Source organism: Podarcis gaigeae, assembly GCF_964106915.1.
Source record: "Podarcis gaigeae genome assembly, chromosome: 15".
Classification (NCBI taxonomy): domain Eukaryota; kingdom Metazoa; phylum Chordata; class Lepidosauria; order Squamata; family Lacertidae; genus Podarcis; species Podarcis gaigeae.
This window is the reverse complement of record NC_139692.1, coordinates 36556094-36578512: the sequence shown is the minus strand read 5'-3', so window position 1 is coordinate 36578512 and position 22419 is coordinate 36556094. Positions and strand designations below refer to the sequence as shown.

The window sequence follows — 22419 nt, the reverse complement described above, 5'->3', positions numbered from 1 at the left end:
ACTATCTTGTAAATGTAGTAAGAGTTGCTGATGCTGGTCAGTAGCCTGTTTGCTGGCTGGAGTGGAGGTCCCGACACCCTCCACACTCTTCACAGCTACTTTCCAACTATGCCTATGTTGTTGTTGTTTAGTTTAGTCGTGTCCAACTCTTCGTGACCCCATGGACGAGAGCACGCCAGGCACACCTGTCTTCCACTACCTCCTGCAGTTTGGTCAAACTCATGTTCTTGCAGTCTCATTTTTGACCACATATTTTTCTTTACAGCATTGGACTTTCCTTTCGCTTCCAGGCATATCCGCAACTGAGCGTCCTTTCGGCTTTGGCCCAGCCGCTTCATCAGCTCTGAATCTACTTGTACTTGTCCTCCACTCTTCCTCAGTAGCATGTTGGACGCCTTCCGACCTGAGGGGCTCATCTTCCAGCATCATAACTTTTATATGCTTGTTGTCTTTGTCCATGGAGTTTTCTTGGCAGGGATACTGGAGTGGCTTGCCGGTCCCTGCTCCAGGTGGATCACGTTTGGTCAAAACCCTCCACTATGACCTTTCCATCTTGAGTGGCCCTGCACGGCATAGCTCATAGCTTCTCTGAGTTATTCAAGCCCCTTCGCCATGGCAAGGCAGTGATCCATGAAGGGATCTATGTCTATACTGTGCATGAGAGGTCTCCAATGTGGTGCCCTCGGGCACCAGTGCGCCTGCCAGTTTTTGTCCTATGATGCCTGCAAAACTTAGTAAATATCCCCTTGAAAATCCACAATGCACAAAAATCCTGGGTACTGTACTTTATCCGCGCACAGAGCTACAAATCCTGGCACCCTTAACAAGCCACAGTTCCCAGGATTCTTTGGGATAAGTCACATGCTTTCAATGTGCTTTAAACATATGGTGTGTGTGCATAGCCAAAGCGTAGCAGGGCTGCCTCTGGAACTTGACATTATTCAGAGAACAAGGGTGTGTGCAATATTAAAGAACTGTTTCCAATTTGTTAAAATAAAGAAAAAAGAATACTACGCCATGAAGCGGTTGCAGTGAAAAACATGCTTTGCACGTTCATTAGGCTTTCCTTCTGAAGTTCAGCCTGGGCAGGCCATGATAAACTCAGAGTGGCACATTTCTTCCTTTCTTCCTTTTTTGTGTGATTCCCTGGCGGTGATCTGGCATAACCGTGATCAGCATCTGTTCTGCTGTGCATCGTGTCCTTTCTGTCGAGCGAGAAAGATATGAGCAAACATTACAGAGTCAATAGATAAGACCAGATGGAGAAACTGGGGACAAGGAAGAGTGGGGCGGAGGGTGGGGGTGGGTGGGGAGGGAGGGAATTTTTTTTTTTGCAAGAGTGTTGCTATAGAAACCCAGCTCTATATAGCTAACCCTCAGCTTAGCCCACTAATAGAAATTACCTGGAATGGATTTTACCTGCAACTTACATAGCAGGTATAGGCTCTGTTGATGTTCCCTACTTTGGATGCCCCAATGAAAGACCTTCTCTGCTTTTAGGGGCCATAAATAATTGGATAAAACAAAGGATCAATATGAATTCTCTCAAGAACTAGGGTTATTCTCTCCCCCCTCCCTCTCTCTTAAAAATAATAGAATTGAGAACTTTTTTGGGTTTAGAATTCTCAAAAGTTTCCCCTTCTTTTTCTCTTTGGGGTTTTCTGCGCCCTTTAAAAGGCCAGGAACGAAAACGTTAAGATCAATTTCTCCTTGTATTACAGGAAACAAGACGTGTTGAACAGCACAGATATGGCAGCTCCAGAGAGACCCTTATCTCCACCGCTCACTGCTCCGCCAAGCATGAAGGTAAGCGGCTTATGGGATGCATTATGGCCAGTGCGTCGCATGTGTTATTTGCATGGCTGGGCACTGCCCCAACTGCAGGATCTTGCAGTTATATTGGAGCAGAACGGTTCGGCTTATCTGTTGCAGTCACATCTAGCCTAAGAGTTGATATAGTCTTTGCATCGCTTCCTTCCAGCATTGCATTCTTGAAAGGCCCAGGGAAGATAATGTGAAAGTGCATATTATTATTATGTTTAATAGTAATCTTAATGATGATAATAATAATGATGATAAGTAATTTCATTAATTTATATACAATTTACAATGACTCCTAAGCAGTTAACAAGCATGGTAAAAGTCAAACACAATAAGAGCACGCCATACAACAATTCTAACATTAAAGATATCTGGATATAAAATATACAATCAAAGAAGCCCATTAAAAAAAAAAAAAAACAGTTAAAAGAGCAATCCAAGCAGTTGTACCAGGAAGTTCAAGTTCAGGGGAATACCTAAACAGGTGTGGCTTCGAGAGCTGGCGGTATGCCAATGCAGATGTGGCCTCACATATACATTGTATGCATAAGGAAAGAAGGAACACAATGCAGAAGCTGCAGTTGCCACAAAATTGGAATCAATGGTAAAGACCATCATATATCTATGAGGTGGAAAAGCTGTTTCTTCCATTATTGCCAGACTAGTGACCTCATGTATAAATGCAGCAGAATGTGTTGGAAATCAAGTGACTTTTCCAACGAGCGAGAAGATTTCGGCAAGGAGACAAATACCATACCTGTCAACTGCCCCAGAAATAAAATGGGACATCCTGTTTTTTATTTTGAAAGGACAGTGGCCAAAATGGCCGCCACAATCTTGCATGATTTTGGACTGCATTTTTGGGGGGCACAGTGGTCCAAAACACGTGTTTTTGGGTGCTGTTCTTGAAGAAAGCACTTGGGGGGGCATGATGAAACGTGGGTCACGTGACTCGCACAGGCTTGCAGACCCAGAAGATGGCTTCCTGGTTTTGGGGCATGTCGTGTTGGAAGGTATGAGATACCACTGAATAGTTGGGGGTCAAAGCAGGAGGTGGGGCACTATGAAGAAGTCCTCTTCCATCAGGCACTGCTTGCTTCCAGTACTTGAGATCAGTTTTCACCAACAGTTTTCACCAACTTCCAGTACTTGAGATCAGTTTTCACAACCTTCAGCTGTTGAGGGTTGTTGCCGACTAAGTCCTACTCAGAGTAGACCCATTAACATCTGTGTGCCTAAGTGAGTGGCCATTAACTCCAGTGGCTCCACTCTGAGTAAGGCTACCATTGGGTGGAACCCTTGGACCACAGTTTCCATGAGCTGATGGGAGTTGTGGTCCAAAACACTTGGAAGGCACTAGGTTGCCGATGGCTGCTTTAGATAGTCCACTGGCTAAATTATTCCTGCAGGATCAGAGAGCTAAAAAGCCTAGCAGGAAGGTCTTGGCAACTGCAGGGAGCATTGATCAAATATTTCCAGGATGCCCAGATGTTATCAGAAGTCTGCTCTGGAGTTCCTAAGCAACCACAAGATGATTCCTTGAGTTCTTCCCTCCTTCAAAGACTATACAAAGAGCTCCACTGTTTGTTTGCATTTTTGTTCAATTCTGGGGGGGAAGAAAGGATGCTGCTGTTGCCTAGCAACTGTAGGAATCACTCACTGCCATCCACAAATGGTTGGAAATAGGATCACCACCTGCTTGCTTTTTTTAAAAGAAAACCAACTCCATATGGGAGCTGAAGATCTACTTGCTGTGTCTGGATCTAGAAGCCCAAATTCGAGGAATGGCTTGGAAGGGAGGTGAGCAGGTTGATTAGATCAGCCCCCCCCCCCAGGTAAGGGCCAAAGTACAGTGGTACCTTGGGTTACATATGCTTCAGGTTACAGACGCTTCAGGTTACAGACTCCGCTAACCCAGAAATAGTACCTCGGGTTAAGAACTTTGCTTCAGGATGAGAACAGAAATTGTGCTCCGGCGGCACAGTGGCAGCAGGAGACCCCATTAGCTAAAGTGGTGTTTCAGGTTAAGAACAGTTTCAGGTTAAGAACGGACCTCCAGAACGAATTAAGTACTTAATTCGAGGTAAATGTGATTTGTTTCACTAAGAGGCAGCCTCAGGGGCTGCTTTGAAGATGAGGGAAGTGGTGTTTTGGGAGAGGTGTTAGGCCTTTCCTGCAGTCCAAATGGCGCCCTCTATAAACTCTGCTGGGGAGGGACATCTGCCCTCCCCTTACAAATTGGTACAATCAGTAATGTCTATCGCTGTCAGCGGTAGGTCTTCTAGAGAATGTAGCCTCCAATATGTAAAATGCTTAGGAAAATGAATGAGATAATGTTCAGGCTGGATCATCAGTACAGTGGTACCTCGTGTTTCGTATTGTCCCCCTTACGAATACTGTGGGTTACGTGCTCTGCTAACCTGGAAGTAGATGCCCCTTGCTGCGACCTTTGCCCTGGGATGCGAGCAGAATTCACGCTCCAGCAGTGCAGCAGCGGCGGAAGGCGCCATTAGATAAAGCGTGCCTCATGTTATGAGCGGTTTCCTGTTACGAACTGACCTCCGGAACGGATTAAGTACGTAACATGAGATACCACTGTACAAATTGAATTTGGGCATGCCATGCGATGACTTTTTGGATGATGTAAGAAAGCAACATACATCTCGGGCAGGGATGTCAGAGAACATTTACAGAAACAAGAGCATGACTTGCAGTAATTTTCATGTTTGTCTGAGGCCAGGAGTGGAAATCGCAAAAGCAAATAGGACTTGTATTTTGCTACTGTTGTTTTTTCAGTCTGCAAACATTCAGTAAATAATTACTTTGCTTTCTGCATTGTTTTCGACATTTCCCTTCCGTCAAAATTACGTGCTGATTGTGATGAACACAGCCTGGGATGCTGCCTTGTTGCATTCTCGAATCAAGGATCATTCTTTGTTAGAACAGAATTTCCCTCCTCCTCCCATAGAGACTGGTGCATTAGGAATAATAATAATAATAATAATAATAATAATAATAATTGTACCCCTGCCCATCTGACTGGGTTACTACACACTGAGAGCCAGTGCGGTGTAGTGGTTAAGAGCAGTGGACTCGTAATCTGGTGAACTGGGTTCGCGTCTCCGCTCCTCCACATGCAGCTGCTGGGTGACCTTGGGCTAGTCACACTTCTCTGAAGTCTCTCAGCCTCACTCACCTCACAGAGTGTTTATTGTGGGGGAGGAAGGGAAAGGAGAATGTAAGCTGCTTTGAGACTCCTTTGGGTAGTGATAAAGCGAGATATCAGATTCAAACTCTTCTTCTTCTTCTTCTACACCAATAAGGCACTGCCCCACCAAGCTTAGGCTGACTTCAGCCAGCCCTCACCTGGCTTCGTTCTTCCTTACAACCAGTCAAAGGGTTGGAGCCTGACTGTCAACTTCCTTCCTAGTTTACCCCTTAGTCCAGGGGATGTCAACCTGGTCCCTACCGCCCACTAGTGGGCGTTTCAGGATTCTAGGTGGGCGGTAGGGGGTTCTATGGCACAAGCTGAATCCTCCTTCCATTGAGCACTGGTGGGCGGTAAGGAAATTTCACCATCAAGAAAAATGCATTAGTGGGCGGTAGGTATAAAAAGGTTGACTACCCCTGCCTTAGTCTCAGTGTTGCCCTTGTAGAACTCAGCAGGAAGGAGGAGGCAAAAATAGAATTAGTTGTCTTGGCCTGTCATTGGCTCTGTCTCTACCTACAGTTGTCCTTCCAACCTCCTCCCCACCAATCCCAATAGGCCTCAGCCACCACTTCCCCTCTTCCTTTTGGGTCGGAGCTTTTATACCAAGGAAAGCACCACAACATATAAAGACAGAGAAGGCCCAGCCTCTCTTTGCTGTTGTCTCTTATCTCACAAGGATAATACAGAAGCCTTTTATATTAATCCGCATGAGGAGGGATTAGTGTGATTTTCGGTTTCATTGGAGGCTCCAGACAGCACAGCTTCACGGCTTCTTGTTGTTTTCACTTGCAATGATGGAGGAAGTGATGAAACACACTTTATGCAGACACTGTATATGAACCACCTTCTACCTTTTAAAAAATGCAATCTGAAAAGCAGCCACAGAAGCTCCAAATGGCCTTCCCATAATAAGCTGGCAAATGATCTGCCAAGGGAGAAGACAGAAATTTGCAGCAAAAATATCCCTGCCTTCCTGGCAGCCTTACTCCGAAACGGCCCATTGCTCTTCAAAAAGCACAAAGCCCATGATCGTTCTCTGCAGACTGTCTTGAACCCCTTCACCACCTGGAAATGACAGAAACCTGTAAGTAATAGCCCGATTTCTCTATAAAAGGTCCTGCACCTCTCCCCAAAATGGTCTTTGGAAAACATAAAGCCGGGGGGGGGGGAAATCTCAGCACAGCCCGAAATGTTGTGCCTCTCTCCTGCTCTGCACCTGCAAGTGAAAGCGGCCTGCCATTTATTCCCAGCGTGGCGCTCCTCGAGCCTTTCTGGCTGAGGCAGAATAAATAATTGGGTGTAATAATGAGCTGCCTTGTCAGTCCGTGAAACGGTAAATTAATCCCGGCGGGGAGTTGTTTGTCACCTTTTGCCAATCACTCCTTCCCGAGTTCTCTGGGCTTCTTATCACATTAAGTTAATCACACGTTGCCGACCTTTTTTTTTGAGGTTTATTTTAAAGCAAGCCTGCTGGCTCCCTATCTCAGAGGCAGGAGGAAGGCAGAGAGGTGATAACTAGGTAATGAGAGGGACAAACGCTCAAAGGGTTTGTCCACGTCACCTGGGAGGGCTTCCTCACGGAACCCCACCTTCGGCTCGAGAGCGGCTGCTCTGTTTGCCTGGCCGAAATGTGTAGAGAGCAGGATGCAATGAACCCGTTCAGTGTGGATTCCTTGCAGGCTCCAAGTCTGGGCCCTAGGCCTTGACGAGCTTGGGGAGGGATCTCAGCTGGCAGCTGCAGTGTTGAACACCCCCAGCTCCAGGCATTCGTTGCTGACTTTGTGCCCCGTGAAAGGTAAGCCCTGTGCCAATTTCATTTGTGTTTCTGCTTGAAGCCTACCCAACATTTTAGCAGAGGTAAACAAATGTTTCCCCACGTCGTTCCAATCAGGGGGCTGGTAACCTACACCCCCAGGCCTGCACACAATCCTCATCCTGTTTTTTTTATGAGACCCTCTTCCTGATTTCATTTGGGTGACCAGGAGGGGGAAAGACAGGGGAGAACAGGGACAGAAAGGGGGCACAATTCACCTCAAGCTCTTACTCTGCTGACTACAGTGGTACCTCGGGTTACAAACGCTTCGGGTTACAAACTCCACTAACCCGAAAGTAGTACCTCGGGTTGAGATCTTTGCCCCAGGATGAGAATGAAAATTGCGCGCCGGCAGCCTGGTGGCAGTGACAGCCCCCATTAGCGAAAGCGCACCTCAGGTTAAGAACAGTTTTGGGCTAAGAACAGACCTCCGGAATGAATTGAGTTCGTAACCCAAGGTACCACTGTACTGCCATGAACGCAACTCTCAACAGATTTTCCCTGATCCCTACTTTAAACCAGTTAGATAATGCGCAGAGGCAGAGGAAGGGGGTGCAGTGGGGGCCTTCCGCCCTGGATGTCACCACTGAGGGGGATGACAAAATGCTGGGTGGCACTCACTACGGGGTCTGCAGCGTGCCCGAGCCACGTGTCTTTCCTGGGAGTGACGCGGTGGTTTGGGCGCCCGCAGGCTCCGCGCTGCCCCAAACAGTCCACCCACCGCCTCCCCCTCAGCTGTAGGGCGGCTGAGTGGGAGGAGGCAGGCAGACTCCTCGGAAGCCCTGCCCCATCTAGCCCCGACCCGCAGGCGGGTCGCCCTGCCCCCAGCACCCGATCGCAGTGGCGTAGCGTGGGGGTGCAGGGGGGCCGGCCGCACCAGGCGCAACATCTGGGAGTTAGAGTTAGGGGGCGCAAATCCACGGGTTAGGGGGTGCAAATTACTTGCCTTGCCCCGGGTGCTGACAACCCACGCTACGCCACTGCCTGATCGGCTTGCTCTGCCGCTGATTATGCCTACGATGATGACGATGCCCATTTCATAGAAGAGACTGGGAGGAGCTGACTTGTGTAAGGAGCCCATTGTGAAACAGGGGGTCACAGATAGTGTGCTGGAGAAACAGGTAAGAATGAAAGCCAATGGATCATCTAATCCAGCATTCTGTTCTCGCAGGGGCCAACCAGATGCCCAAATGGCAGGACCCCCCCAACATTCCTCAGATCAGAATAAGGACATATTCTACATTAGTGTCATCCTTCCTGTCTACCTCCCCTACTGCGCCTCCTCCTCACAGGCTGGGGCAGGGATGCAGTGGCAAAACAAAGCAAGCCAGAGCCAGCAATGGCCGTTCTTCAGCCCCCATGTGCTCTTGGTGCCCCTCATAGCCATGGTAGTGGTCTCACGGAGAGGCTCCACCCCTTGCCCCCCTCCACACCACTTTATTTAAGGGAGACAGACAGACTGACTGAGGAGAAGAACTTTGATTGGGGCATCGAAGTGACCCAGATCTTGTTTTCATTAAAACAGGAAGTGATGCCATGTTGAATTTTTTTTGTGGGAGGGGGAGAGGGAGCAGGCTTGCTTTCCACTGCTCCAGAAGGCAGAACTAGGACCAAGAGGCAGAAAAAGCAAGGAAGCAGGTTTTGGATGAATGATAGCAAGAACTTCCTGGTGGAATGAGCGGCTTTACACTGGGAGAGATTCCGCTGAGAGGTGGTGGGCTCTCATACCCTCCAACTGCCTCAATTTTACTGGGACATTCTGGATTCGCAGTGCTGTTTTGAAAGGCTCCAACTGCCACTTTGATTCAAAATGGCGTCTGGTGGTACCGAAACATAGCTGTCAACCTTCCCTTTTTTTGCGGGAAATTCCCTTATTCCAGTGCCATTTCCCGCTGCTTTCCGCTGCTATCCCGGATTGTTAGATATCCCGTAGACTTTCCCCGGGACAGGTGAGGCTGCTGATCCCTTATTTTCGAGGCTGCTGAGCCCTTATTTTCAAATCTGAAAGTTGACAGCTATGTACCGAAACCCAGGGCTATTTTTCAGCCAAAACTTACTGGAACTCAGTTATAAGAGAACAAGGGAGGTCTTCATGGTGAGTTCTGGCACCTCTTTTTCTTGAGAAATAGCACTGCCAAAACCTAGACCCAAACCGACTCCTGGATATTAGGAACCACCATGCCAAATTTGGTGATGGCATCTTCAGGGGTGCCTGCATGCGGAGAACAGATGGACGAACAGACAACTTTCCAAAACGTATAGAATACAGTTCAGCTGAAGTTTACTTTCATTGTTCTGCCTGTGGGCCCCAGAAAGTTGCCCAGGAAGCTGACAAAGTGCCTTTTGCACATGCCTAGAGCAGAATGCTGGCGGAAGTGGTACTTGAAGGGAGAGAGACTGGCCAAACTAGTTTCACAAGGAGTTGGGAAGGAACCCAGTGCTACCTCCCCCTGCCCCAATGTGCTTAAGCAGCTACTGGAAGATAAATATCTACGAGAGGCCAAGTTTACTCATGCCCGACTGAGCAGCCAAAAGAGTCAGGAGAGCAGTAAAATATACAGAGAGAACAGAAGGTTCAAAATAGCTGTGGGGAACCTTAGGCTCAGCCAATGTGGCTGAACCAGAACTCCCATGAAGCATGGCCACTGGCCAGGGATGATGGAAGTTGTAGTTCAGCAGCATCAGGAGTCAGCTCCGGGTTTAGGGTGCTGTGGACAGATCCTCTGCATAGGGTGCTGGACCAAGGGTGTGCAACAGCAGCACCACCATCATAATGATAATACAGTGGTACCTCGGGTTAAGAACTTAATTGGTTCTGGATTAACCTGAAAACTGTTTGGATTTGGATTTGATATCCCGCTTTATCACTACCCGAAGGAGTCTCAAAGCAGCTTACATTCTCCTTTCCCTTCCTCCCCCACAACAAACACTCTGTGAGGTGAGTGGGGCTGAGAGACTTCAGAGAAGTGTGACTAGCCCAAGGTCACCCAGCAGCTGCATGTGGCGGAGCGGGGAATCGAACCCAGTTCACTAGATTACAAGTCCACTGCTCTTAACCACTACACCACACTGGCTGTGTTCTTAACCTGAAGCACCACTTTATCTAATGGGGCCTCCTGCTGCTTCTGCGCCGCCGGAGCACAATTTCTGTTCTCATCCTGAAGCAGAGTTCTTAACCCGAGGTACTATTTCTTGGTTAGCGGAGTCTGTAACCTGAAACTTCTGTAACCTGAAGCATCTGTAACCCGAGGTACCACTGTAATAATACTTATATGGGTACCTACTGAAAAGATCCCTAAAAAGCAGCTGTACAAAATGAATTATTATGAAAAAAAGAAACATTTTTCAAAAAATAATTTTTCTTTGATTTTCCAAGTGTAGAATTATAACAATTCAAAATACAGATCCATATTTAGAGATTTATCTGAATCTCCAGACTTCTCACCATCCCCTCAATGGGTTCTATTGACAACTTTTTACAACTGCCTATTATTTCATAATCCATGTTTTATATCTCTCCAAATTATCCATGGTATTTGCTCCATTACAAGTGTTATTAGAATCCTGATAATGTTTTCATCTGCTTAAAGTGGTCTCCTAAATAAATTATATTTCCCCCATTCTTTATTGAAGCTTTTATCTTCTTGGTTGTTGAGCTTTCCAGTCAATTTGGCCATTTTGGCATACTCCAAATAGCTTGGTTTGCCATTCCTCTCTGGTACAAATATTTAAGGGTGGGGAGTCAATTTTTTTCCCTCACTCAGGATGCCATATTACCAAAGTCTGCCCCTGGGGGGGGGGGTCAAAAGATTCCCCACATTTCTTTAAAAAACAACAACTTTTGAGGTGTTGCCTGTGGAACCTCTTCTGAAGAAATGCTTAAATAGGTGTTGTTGCTGTTGCTGTTGCTGTTGCTGTTGCTGTTGTTGTTGTTGTTGTTGTTGTTGTTGTTGTTGTTGTTGTTGCTGCTGCTGTTGTTGTCATCTTCATCATCATCTATCCTGCCTTCATCCAAGGATCACAGGGTGGTTTACCACATAATACAATATAATTTTTAGAAGATGTAACACAATATGACTGAGGCTTCCCAATGTGAACAGCAACCAATGTGGAGTCCTCCTGTTCAGTGTATGAAAGGGCAATCCTGTACCCACTTACCTGGGAGCGGTGGTGGCTGGTACCTTTTGAGACTGGTGGGGCAGGAGCCTAACAGCAGATGGCGCCAGAGCCACTGACAGGCAGGGCTGCCCCCCTGATTGGTTGTAAGCAAGAAGGGAGGCAGGTGGCAGTGGGGATGCCTGAGGGAAGACAGAGGTTAATCATCATCATCATCATCATCATCATCATCATCATCTATTATTTCTACCCTGCCCATCTGGCTGGGTTCCCCCCCCCCCCTTTGCCCAAATTGCTCAGATTCCACTGTCTGTGAGTAAGCCACACTGGGCTCAAGATTAGATATGCATGTGTCAGACTGTGCTGCCAGTCACTCGGTGATGCCCTCCTTCAGGACACTCCATTCTATTCCTCCTCCCTTATTGTTTTCACCCCCTCCTGGACAACCAACCAGCATCCATTTGCCACAAAGGACGCTTGGTCTACATGGGGCTGTATTGTTTTGTTTTCCCTCCTTAGGCTTCCCCTCCAGTAGTTTATCCTTCTGCAAACCTTGGGGTTTGCTTGCAAAAATGTGTACCATCACATTATTTATTATTATTACATTATTATTTATTGAATATATATCTCCTGGCTTTCCACCTGAATGAGCCCTGGCCTTAAAACTCACCAAAGCTGCATGCTAAAATGTGCTTATCTGGGAAGATTTGCAGTGAAATGCTGGTAAATCATTTATGGGGGGGGGGAATGCATATCCTGGTGAACGCAACACACATAAAAAACTAAATGTCCAAAGGGGTCCCATCCAACTTTATGATTCTATGAAGTAGATCATTTGAGGTCAGCTTAGATTCTATTAAAAATGTGCTGCTTTAGGAAAAAATGCTTTGCAAAAATGTAGACAATGGGCAAAATTGCACACAAATGAGCGTGTTAGGAGAGATCTGCTGACAACTTTTCATGAGGACTTGGGAAAATAAATGAACCTCAGTTTTTTTGCCCTTTCTAGGGTGGTGCTGTGGTCTAAACCACTGAGCCTCTTGGGCTTGCCGATCAGAGAGTTGGCAGTTCAAATCCCTCTGACGGGGTGAGCTCCCATTGCTCAGTCCCAGCTGCTGCCAACCTAGCAGTTTGAAAGCACGCCAAAAAGTGCAAGTAGATAAATAGGTACCGCTCCAGCGGGAAGGTAAATGGTGTTTCTGTGCACTGCTCTGGTTTCGGTGTTCCGTTGCGCCAGAAGCGGCTTAGTCATGCTGGCAACATGACCCGGAAAAACTGTCTGTGGACAAACGCCGGCTCCCTTGGCCAGTAAAGCAAGATGAGCACCGCAATCCCAGAGTCGGCAGCGACTGCATTTAACTGTCAGGGTTCCTTTAATTTTTTAGGCTCTTCTAGCATCATTTTTTCCAATTTTTAAAGTAAGTTCTTGGTTTGGTGCAATGTGCATGTACATGGTTGTGCATCAATTGGACGTGTGTAAATTGGTTGTTGGCTGTACTAGTTTTGCAGTTATTTCCCATCCTCTGAAACACCATCCCCCACACCTCAAGGATCTGGCAAAACGACTGCCAGCACTTCATGTATTTATTTGTACCCAGGCACATAACTAGGTTGCTCTGGAGAATTTGACTGGAGCCGTTTCCATCAGTCTACATTCGGGGTGCATTATTGTTGCCATAACTTATTTTGGGAGACAGAAAAGCATGAAACGGAAAAAAAAACTTTTACCTCCACTCAATGGATGTTGTGTACACTTGCAAGCAAGGGGGTGGCAAGTCGCTTAGTCTCCTAAGACTATGTTGTTGCTGCAATCCAATTACATCCTTTTTTCAGAGGACCTCCCTGATGAGTTCTTAATTCTATGAGTCGACAGTGGGTGAATTGAGAGTGTCTGTGCATATTATTATACGATCTCTTTAGAAGCGCAAAACAAACAAATTAATCCCAATGTACCGCTCTTGGTGGATTGCTCCTCCCTCTCCCCGTTTGCTTTAACGATGTTTCTGATAGAAAGCTGAAATTTTAATGACCTTCCATAGGGGGAGCTGAAATAGCCTCAGTGCATCTGAGCTGCTGTTCTGCTTTTTATTATTCCCCGTAAATTTCAAGACCGTAACATGTGCAGCGGTGGAACACTGCCTTAAGAGCAGTTTTCATAAATATTTACTTATTTAAATTTGCACCTTGTCCTGTTTTGAAGACTCAAGGCAGATGCTCAAGTCTTTTTTAAAACAGATATGGTTTTTTAAACAGATTCCCCCCCCATTTTTTTTAAAAAAATAATAACAAAAAGGGGTGGGGGAGGTGAGCCTTATACAAGTAAAATAACATTTACCGAAAACGGAGTTAGGAGAGTACAAAGAGTGGGGTATTGAAACAAACTACGCTAAACTGAGGACTATTCAGTATCACGCTCAAGAACACGACATCTTTAGCCCAGGAAGGGAAGACAATCGCTGAGTCGGTAGAACATGAGACTCTTAATCCCAGGGTCGTGGGTTCGAATCCCACACTGGGCGAAAGATTCCTGCATTGCAGGGGGTTGGACTAGATGACCCTTGTGGTCCCTTCCAACTCTACGATTCTATGGTTCTACAGGACTTAAACCTCTTGATGTGCCCCGCTTAGCCGTATAAGCAGGAGGGTCCACAAATGCAAAAGACGTGGCTTACCAGATTTTGAAGAAGTAGTGGTAAAATACACATCTTTCCAATGAAAGAGCCCCTAGTCCAAAGTCTAAAATTTCAGCAGGATGAGCGGGAGAATCCTCAAATACAACAGGGCTGGCATCTGCCTTTGAAGAAAGCAAAGCAATGTGTTATGTACTGAAGTTCTCACCCTGGGCCAGCAGGGGGATACTGTAGATAGTTGTCACTCAGGTCCACATATGCAAATAAGGGATTGAAAGTGACGTTCAGTGATTGGATAGTTACAGAAAGTGGTTACTGTTGCGTTGTAGTGGAGCTCTATATAAGCAGACTGGCTGAACCCTTCAGTTCAGTTCTGTTCTGGCCTGTGAATAAACAAGAGCTGTTTGAAGAATCACCGTGTCGTCTGATATGTTCACCCACAACTTAACACAATGCCTTTTGCATCTAAAGTGGGTGGGCATTTAAACCAGTGCATACAGAGTCTAAAACTACCTAACTGCCCAGCTGGAAATTGGCAAAAGAGGCCCCCCACCTGTGTGTCCTTGCAGCCATGCTCAGAACAAGCTTAGCTGGATCTGCAGTTAACCTTCCCCTCACAATGCTCCAGGCCATTCCTAATAAGTAAGGGAATTTTGCTTTCCCTCTGCTTTTCTACTACTTTCTGGTGCTCTCCGGCAAGGAGAAGAGGGATTACATTCATCTGTATCATGCTCAGCTTGTAGAAAAGACCCCCAAATTCTTCCCCCTTGTTGCAATGCAGCAGCAAACTGTTAAATCTTTTAAGCACCTTCATTGCACAATGTGTGTTTCTTTTTTTTTGGGGGGGGGGAGGGAGAAGGAGTGAAAGAATAATCAACAATGAACTGAAAGTGTGCCAGCTGGCACCTAGAGTCTGACTTTGAGAGGCCTTTTCTAACTAGGTGTCCCTGGAAAATCGGGACACTTGGAGGATACACTGTGTGAAGAAATTAGGCTACAACACAAAGGCAAACTTCATATTTGTGTGGGTTAAATCACAGAGCCTAGGACTTGCCGATCAGAAGGTGTGCGGTTCGAATGCCCGCAACGGGGTGAGTTCCCGTTGCTCGGTCCCTGATCCTGCCAACCTAGCAGTTCGAAAGCACGTCAAAGTGCAAGTAGATAAATAGGTACCGCTCTGGAGGGAAGGTAAGCAGTGTTTCTATGCACTCCTCTGGTTCGCCAGAAGCGGCTTAGTCATGCTGGCTACATGACCCGGAAGCTGTACGCCGGCTCCCTTGGCCAATAAAGCGAGATGAGCGCCGCAACCCCAGAGTCGGCCACGACTGGACCTAATTGTCAGGGGTCCCTTTACCTTTTACCACCACCGCTGGCATGTGGTCCTCAGAAGGTTTTACAGGGTGGGAAAAGATTCCATGCCCCAGGGCCTTCTCTAGCTCCTCTCTGAGAGAGTGGATTGCTGAGAAAGCAGCAGGCAGCGAGGGAAAAGGCCTGCTTGCTGCCTCAACCCAGGTTGTCACCAACAATTTGCAGTGGGTGGGAGTTGAGGGATATTTCCAGGCAGCAGAGGGCTGGAGTATCTCAGGAGCCCAACAGCCCCCCGGAGACTGTCATGTTCAATTTACCAACCTGTCTGCATGCAACGATTGCTCCACACAACTGTGATCATAGCCCTCTGCGCCAAAGGAGCATTCGGATCTGTAGGCTGGCATGATGCAAGGATGCCTGTGTTTCGTCAGGGCCGCATCAACCTTCCAGAAATGAGAGGTTTCAGACACAAGCGGGTCAACATCGCCAAAGCAGGTTCAGCTTTTGAACTGGGACCAAGAGAAGTACCCAGAAGTTCAGGCTTGGTAGATGAGTTGATAGAAGTCATTTTGATGGTGGCATCATCAGAGCAGGAGTTGGTGGTGGTGGGCATTGCCCAGGGTGTTACTCTACAGAATGAGAAGATGAGCAGGGCTGTCTTTCCACATTTTGATGTAACTGAAGCCATTTACATTGATGTAAATGAAGACATTGTCATCTGAACCATCACTCCCTGTTAGCATGCCCTGCAACATCTTGGGAACCAAAATCGGGACACTCCTTTGTTTGGTCCCAAATGCTCACACCTGCGTGAGAGCGCAAGACCAAAAGATGCTCATTTTTGGGTCTCACAAGACTGAAAAGTGAGCATCATTTGGTCCGGCACTCTGGTGTGAGCCACCTGACGCACTCCAGAGTGCCAGAATGAAAAAAATGAGATGTTCCAGGATCCAAACAGTAGCCGAGATTGGCTTCTGAAATTATGGGATATCCCGTTTAATTCAGAACTGTTGAGTGCCATGTGATAAGACCATGAGGTCCAGTGTTTAAAATCACCAACCCTTACCATTGCAATTTGATATGGGAGAAGTGCCATTAGGTAGCACATTAATCCGAAGAATCATTGCGTTGGAAGAGATATCCAAGAACGGCTTCCTGTTTACTCATCATATGTGGTCTGAAAGCATTACAAGTCTGTGCTATAAAAAGGATGATTAATAAGGAAATGTTGCTAGGATGCCAGCTAGTTTATAGTGAAGTAATAATTAGTATTGGGGTGGGGGTGGGGCATGTTCCCCTGCCGATTTACTTGTAGGGGTTCTACACAGCCCCCCCCTGTGGTCAATAAGATCATATCTGAACTTCTGAATAGCAGGGTGGAATGATTGGTCATGGATCTGCCATGGATGCATTAGCTGAGATTACTGCATTGCAGAGGGTTTGACTAGATGACCTTGGGGTCCCTTCCAGCTCTACGATTCTATGAAGTAAAGGGACTAGAAACTCAAGTTTTGAATACATAAAATGATGTTAGCTGAACATTTTAGGAGCGTCACCCCAGAATGTCCTGGGGGGAGGGTACCACAATCCCAGAGCGCCCCTCATTGGTGTGTATGCCTTGTGTATGCACTCCCCAACTGTGGAGAGGGCAGAGAAGATGGGGACATTTTCTCCCTGGTCCTTATTCTAGCTCAGGGGTCAGCAAACTTTTTCAGCAGGGAGCCGGTCCACTCTCCCTCAGACCTTGTGAGGGGCCGGACTATATTTTGAAAATAAAAATAAAAATGAACGAATTCCTATGCCCCACAAATAACCCAGAGATGCCTTTTAAATAAAAGGACACATTCTACTCATGTAAAAACACCAGGCAGGCCCCACAAATAACCCAGAGATGCATTTTAATTAAAAGGACACATTCTACTCGTGTAAAAACACACTGATTCCCAGACCATCAGCGGGTCGGATTGAGAAGGTGATTGGGCTGGATCCGGCCCCCAGGCCTTAGTTGCCTACCCCTTTTCTATCTGGTCTGCCTTTGCTAGTCTGAGCACAGCAAGACTCTGCACAAGTCCGATTGCTGAAGCAGAGGTAACCTTTTGCTCTTTTTGTGGCTTGCATTTAATAGCGACTCTTTTCCCTCTCCCCACTCCACACACATTGTTCTACCCGATATCAAATACACTAGCACATTTGCCTTCCACATTTAGAGGATTGTTACGTCACAGGGCGCCTTTGATCCTGTTCCAAATTGTGAGGCAGGAGGGAGGAAAAGAAACACAACCCCCCCTCTCTCTCTGCTTTGAAATATTAAAATGTGCTTCCTGCACAACCTGTTTTGGGTGCTTTCGCCTGGTGACTTGGCACGCCCATTTAACCTGTCAAGCAGCCAGCGCACAATGTCTCACTTAGAGAAATATTAACAAAGGGATGTTGGGGGGGGGGGGATAAAGCACAGCCTATATGGATGTTCAGGCTGGTGTATGGCTTCAGGAGAGCTCTCCAGAAGGACGCACGGTGGTTTCAGATCTATGCGACGCTAACGTGGATTGGTGGAGCATTGGAAACATGATGGACCTCCTTAGCAGTTTTTTGGTGAGTGTTGTGCCGCAGGTGTCGTGCAATCAGCTCGCACAGTGAGCTTGCTTGACCCTCTGCTAAATAACTTCGATCCTGGCAAAAGCACCAGGTCAAAACTAGCTGCCTTAGGGGAATGGCCATAGCTCAATGATAGAGTGTCTGCCCTGCAAGCAGAAGTTCCCAGGTTTGATCCCCACTGGCATCTCCTGGTGGGGTTTGGAGAAACTCCTGCCAGAAATCCTGGAGAGCTGCTGCCAGTCAGCGTAGACAATACTGAGCTAGATGGACCACTGGTCTGACTGAGTATAAGCCTGGATAGTTGGTTAGAGTATGGGGCTGATAACCTGCCAAGGTCACAGGTTCAATTCCCATATGGGACAGCTGCTTATTCCTGCCTTGCAGGCGGATGGACTTGACAGTCCTCAAGGTCACTTCCAACTCTACAATTCTAGGATTCTATATAACCCAGACTCCAATTCTTGATTTGGGATGTGTGTGTGTGTGTGTGTGGGGGGGGAATTCAGTTCAGTTTGCATTGCAGGTGAACCTACAAAACTGCACTCTTGGAAGCAATACACAAGCCCCAAAACATATTGTACAAAATTTGTACTGCTGCTCATTCTGCAATGCACTCTGCTGGCTGAGTAACATGTTCAGAAGACGCATTTGCCATGGCAAGGTGTGCATTAAAATTAAATTGTGTAAATTGCATACAAAATACGTTCTATAAGGGCATTGTGAAAATGCGTACATTAGGCAAAACTGCATACAAAATTAAAACCGTGTTTATGGAAGACAATCTTACTCAGCTACAAGTGATCGCTAAAGAGAGAAAGAGAGATTAGACACGTAGTATGTTGACACGTGTTTGGATCTGGTTTTTAGGTTATTGTTGATTTCAATCACTTTTTAATGTTTTAATCTGTTGTTTTCCCCAATGATTTTATCGCTTTATTGCTTTAATGTTTCGTTACAAATAAGAGGTGTATAATAAGTAAATAAAATATAATAGAAGTTCTCTCCCAAATGCTGATGAATTTTTATGACAACTTCTTCTTTTTAAATAACCAGCTGATGTGGAAGTTGGGAGAACTGAAGTTAATAGCAGGAAAAAGGAATATTCAGAATCGAGAGATTCTTGAAAATTCTGAATGTTTTACCAGAGGCAGGTGGAGTTTATAGTGTGGATTGCAAAGTCTTGCCATGCCTCCCTCCCTCTATTGTTAATCTCCACTTATATTATCCCTTCTGAGCTGTGAACTGTCTGGCTCTTATCTCCTGGAGTGCAATATGCATGGAAAATACCCTTGTACCCAAGAACTGTTAGGAGAACCATGTATGCTGAGTCTAAAACATAGATAGGTTTGGATGGAAGGTTAGAGGGACCGATTGACATTTTCAGGAAGACATGCTAAGCCTTGCCTACTCTCCAAAGCTTTCCCTCCCTGTCTTCTGAGAGCCTTCAGAGTTCGCAAGAACCCAACTGATACCTTTCAATGCGACGAATACGGCATGTCATCAAGATCTAACATTTATTCTGGGTTGAAATTCCAGTAATTAGAGAGTTTCTGCATGAGAATTGCCGGCGTAATGTTTTGCAGCTTGAAAAACCACCTCTGGTGTCATGGGAAGGGTGCATTGTTGTTGTTTAGTCGTGTCTGACTCTTCGTGACCCCATGGACCAGAGCATGCCAGGCACTCCTGTCTTCCACTGCCTCCCGCAGTTTGGATAAACTTATGCTGGTAGCTTCGAGAACACTGTCCAACCATCTCGTCCTCTGCCGTCCCCTTCTCCTTGTGCCCTCCATCTTTCCCAACATCAGGGTCTTTTCCAGGGAGTCTTCTCTTCTCATGAGATGGCCAAAGAATTGGAGCCTCAGCTTCAGGATCTGTCTTTCCAGTGAGCACTCAGGGCTGATTTCCTTAAGAATGGATAGGTTTGATCTTCTTAAGGGTGCATTAGAGAGCGACATTTCTAGCAAGGCATGCTAGTTGAGGAGGAACCATAGCTCAGTGGTGGAACAACCCAAAGATACTTTGCCTGCTAGAGATGCACACTCTTGCCCTTGCCATCAGCTGGAGAGTTGCGCCCTCTGCTTCCCAGGAAGAATGTCATGGCAAGGGGAAAACCAGCACAGCCACTTCCATTGGCCAGTGAAAGAGCAGCTTTAGGGGGTGGGTTTCCCCTGTCCCATTGTCAGAGACTCATCTCCAGCTGCTGACTGGGCTGGGACTGCAGGACCAAAAGGCAGCAAGCTCTGTCCCCTTCCATCAGCTGGAGATCTAAGGGCATTTGGGCCATGCATGCAAATGGGTGAGTGAGTGTTGGGCGTTTTCTTGTATAGCCTGCCAGCAGAAGCTGGCACGTTGGGGCAGATGGGGTGCTGTCCCACCAACAGCAGTCTTATTTCCTCCAAGCCCATCTGCTGCCTTTTAACCAGTCCAGAAGGCCACCCTTGGCTGTCACTTCCTTCTTTCTCTTTAGTCTCAATCTTGCCCTTGCAGAACTCAGCAGGGAGGAAGGGGATAGGGACGAAACTAGAATCAGCTGGCTCTGCCTGTCATAGCCTCGGGCTCCACTTTCTGTTGACCTCCCTGACTTCTGCTCTACCAGTCCCAGTGGGCACCAGACATCACTGCTCTGGCCCTGTCTACATACCCTCCAACATTTCTCCAGTGAGAATAGGGACGTCTGATATAATAATAATAATAATAAAAATAATAATAATAATAATTCCCCACCCATCTAACTGGGTTGTCCCAGACATTCTGGGTGGCTCCCAACATATATATAAACATAATAAAACATTACCCATTTGAAAAAACTTCCCTCTACAGGGCTGCCTTCATATGTCTTCTAAAGGTTGTGTGGTTAGTTATCTCCTTGGCTCAGGGATAGGATAGCTTCATACCCTCCAACATTTCTCAGATGAAAATAGGGCTGCCCTAAGGAAAAGTGGGACAACTCATCAGAAACAAGGATGGCTTCTGTAAATTCAGGACTGTCCCTGGAAAGTAGGGACACTTGGAGGGTCTGCGTCTATCAACAAAGCTCTAAGACAGAGACAGAGACAGAGACAGAGACAGAGACAGAGACAGAGACAGAGACAGAGACAGAGACAGAGAGAGAGAGAGAATGTTGAGGTTTCTATTGTAGTATTGCCTGCTGCCTATAAGTTGACTTGAGAATCCTTTGATTGGGAGGTAAAGGGCCCCCTGACCATTAGGTCCAGTCGTGGCCGACTCTAGGTTTGAGGTGCTCATCTTGCTTTATTGGCCAAGGGAGCCGGCGTACAGCTTCTGGGTCATGTGGGCAGCATGACTAAGCCGCTTCTGGCGAACCAGAGCTGCGCACGAAATGCCGTTTACCTTCTTGCTGGAGCGGTACCTATTTATCTACTTGCACTTGGCATGCTTTCGAACTGCTAGGTTGGCAGGAGCAGGGACTGAGCAATGGGAGCTCACCCTGTTGTGGGGATTCGAACTGCCGACCTTTTGATCAGCAAGTTCTAGGCTCTGTGGTTTAACCCACAGCGCCACCCGCGTCCCCGATTGGAAGGTACAACTCTTCAAAATAAACGAGAAGGTCCCAGGTTCAATTTCTGACATCTCCAGTTAAAAGAAGCAGGCAGCAGGTGGAAAGCCTTCTGCCTTAAGGTGTTGGAGAATCACTGCCGATCAGAATAGACAAGATGGCCCTAACTCTGGCCTGATGTAACACACAGTTTGCTGCATTCACAAAACAGCTGGCAGACCCCATTCATAACCCTGCAGAGGCATGTAATGAGATGCTATTGCAGTACAACGAAAAGTCGGAACTCTTGTCAGACTAGAAAGGCAGAGCTGACAGCTCCTCTGAGTCTGAGTGGCAGGCATGGCAGCTTAATTACACTGCTCTTCTCCCTCCCACCCTCCTGGCATTGTTCTCACCCATGTCATCTTCAGTGAGATTTCTTAGATCAAGAAGGTTGACTCTGGAGGCAACAAGGTGTGCAAGGGCTGAGCTTGTTGGAGCAGCTTGCAAGGAATGCTGAGCCAATGTTCCCCATTGTGTTCCTCTAAACAAAAGTGAGTGAATGGTTGGCTAGATATGTGAGTGGGGGAGAGGGAGAGGGAGAGAAGGAACATGGGAAACCACCTCTCTTGGTATGTCCCGCGGAAGACCTTGTTGTTGTTTAGTCATTTAGTCGTGTCTGACTCTTCATGACCCAATAGACCAGAGCACACCAGGCACTCCTGTCTTCCACTGCCTCCTGCAGTTTGGTCAAACTCATGTTGGTAGCTTTGAGAACACTGCCCAACCATCTCGTCCTCTGTCGTCCCCTTCTCCTTGTGCCCTCCATCTTTCCCAACACCAGGGTCTTTTCCAGGGAGTCTTCTCTTCTCATGAGGTGGCCAAAGTATTGGAGCCTGAGCTTCAGGATCTGTCCCTCCAGTGAGCACTCAGGGCCGATTTCCTTAAGAATGGATAGGTTTGATCTTCTTGCAGTCCATGGGACTCTTGAGTCTCCTCCAGCACCATTACTCAAAAGCATCAATTCGGTCTTCAAATAACTACATCTTGGAGATCCCGGGCCACAAGGAGGTTAGGCTGGCCTTGACAAGAGCCAGGGCTTTTTTGGCCATGGCCTCGATCTAGTGGAACGCTCTGTCACAAGAGACTAGGGCCCTGCGGGACTTGACATCTTTCCTGCAGGGCCTGCAAGACAGAGCTGTTCCACCAGGCCTTTGGCCAAGGCACAGTTTGACCCCCTCTCTCCTTCTGTAATCCTCATAGAACTCTAACCCAAATGGTTGCCATTAATTTGATTCTGAATTGATTTTAGAATGTATTTTAATTAATTGACTGTGTGAGTTTATGTACACTATGCTATTTTTACTTATTGTTAGCCGCTCTGAGCCCGGCTTTGGCCGGGGAGGGCGGGATACAAATAAAATTATTA

General features: G+C 46.9%; 1 protein-coding gene and 1 long non-coding RNA gene across 10 annotated transcripts in view; both read left to right on the top strand.

Annotated features, from left to right (window-relative positions):
- The window catches only part of RAP1GAP2 (RAP1 GTPase activating protein 2), a 189093-nt gene that overhangs the window by 115783 nt on the left and 50891 nt on the right, over nt 1-22419 (top strand). For 6 of the 9 annotated variants that reach the window (XM_083714485.1, XM_083714491.1, XM_083714487.1 and 3 more), the window contains one exon: nt 1722-1806. The exons of 1 other annotated variant lie outside the window; for it this stretch is intronic. In XM_083714485.1, coding sequence (XP_083570611.1) covers nt 1722-1806 — 85 coding nt within the window. Of the gene's footprint in view, nt 1-1721; nt 1807-5663; nt 6117-17328; nt 17492-22419 lie in introns of those variants that run through there. 2 more of the 9 variants (XM_083714495.1, XM_083714490.1) reach the window with 2 other exon arrangements.
- LOC310832787 lies at nt 8120-9129 on the top strand. The gene is made up of 2 exons (XR_014558440.1): nt 8120-8665; nt 8861-9129. It is a non-coding gene; the product is annotated as an uncharacterized lncRNA (long non-coding RNA).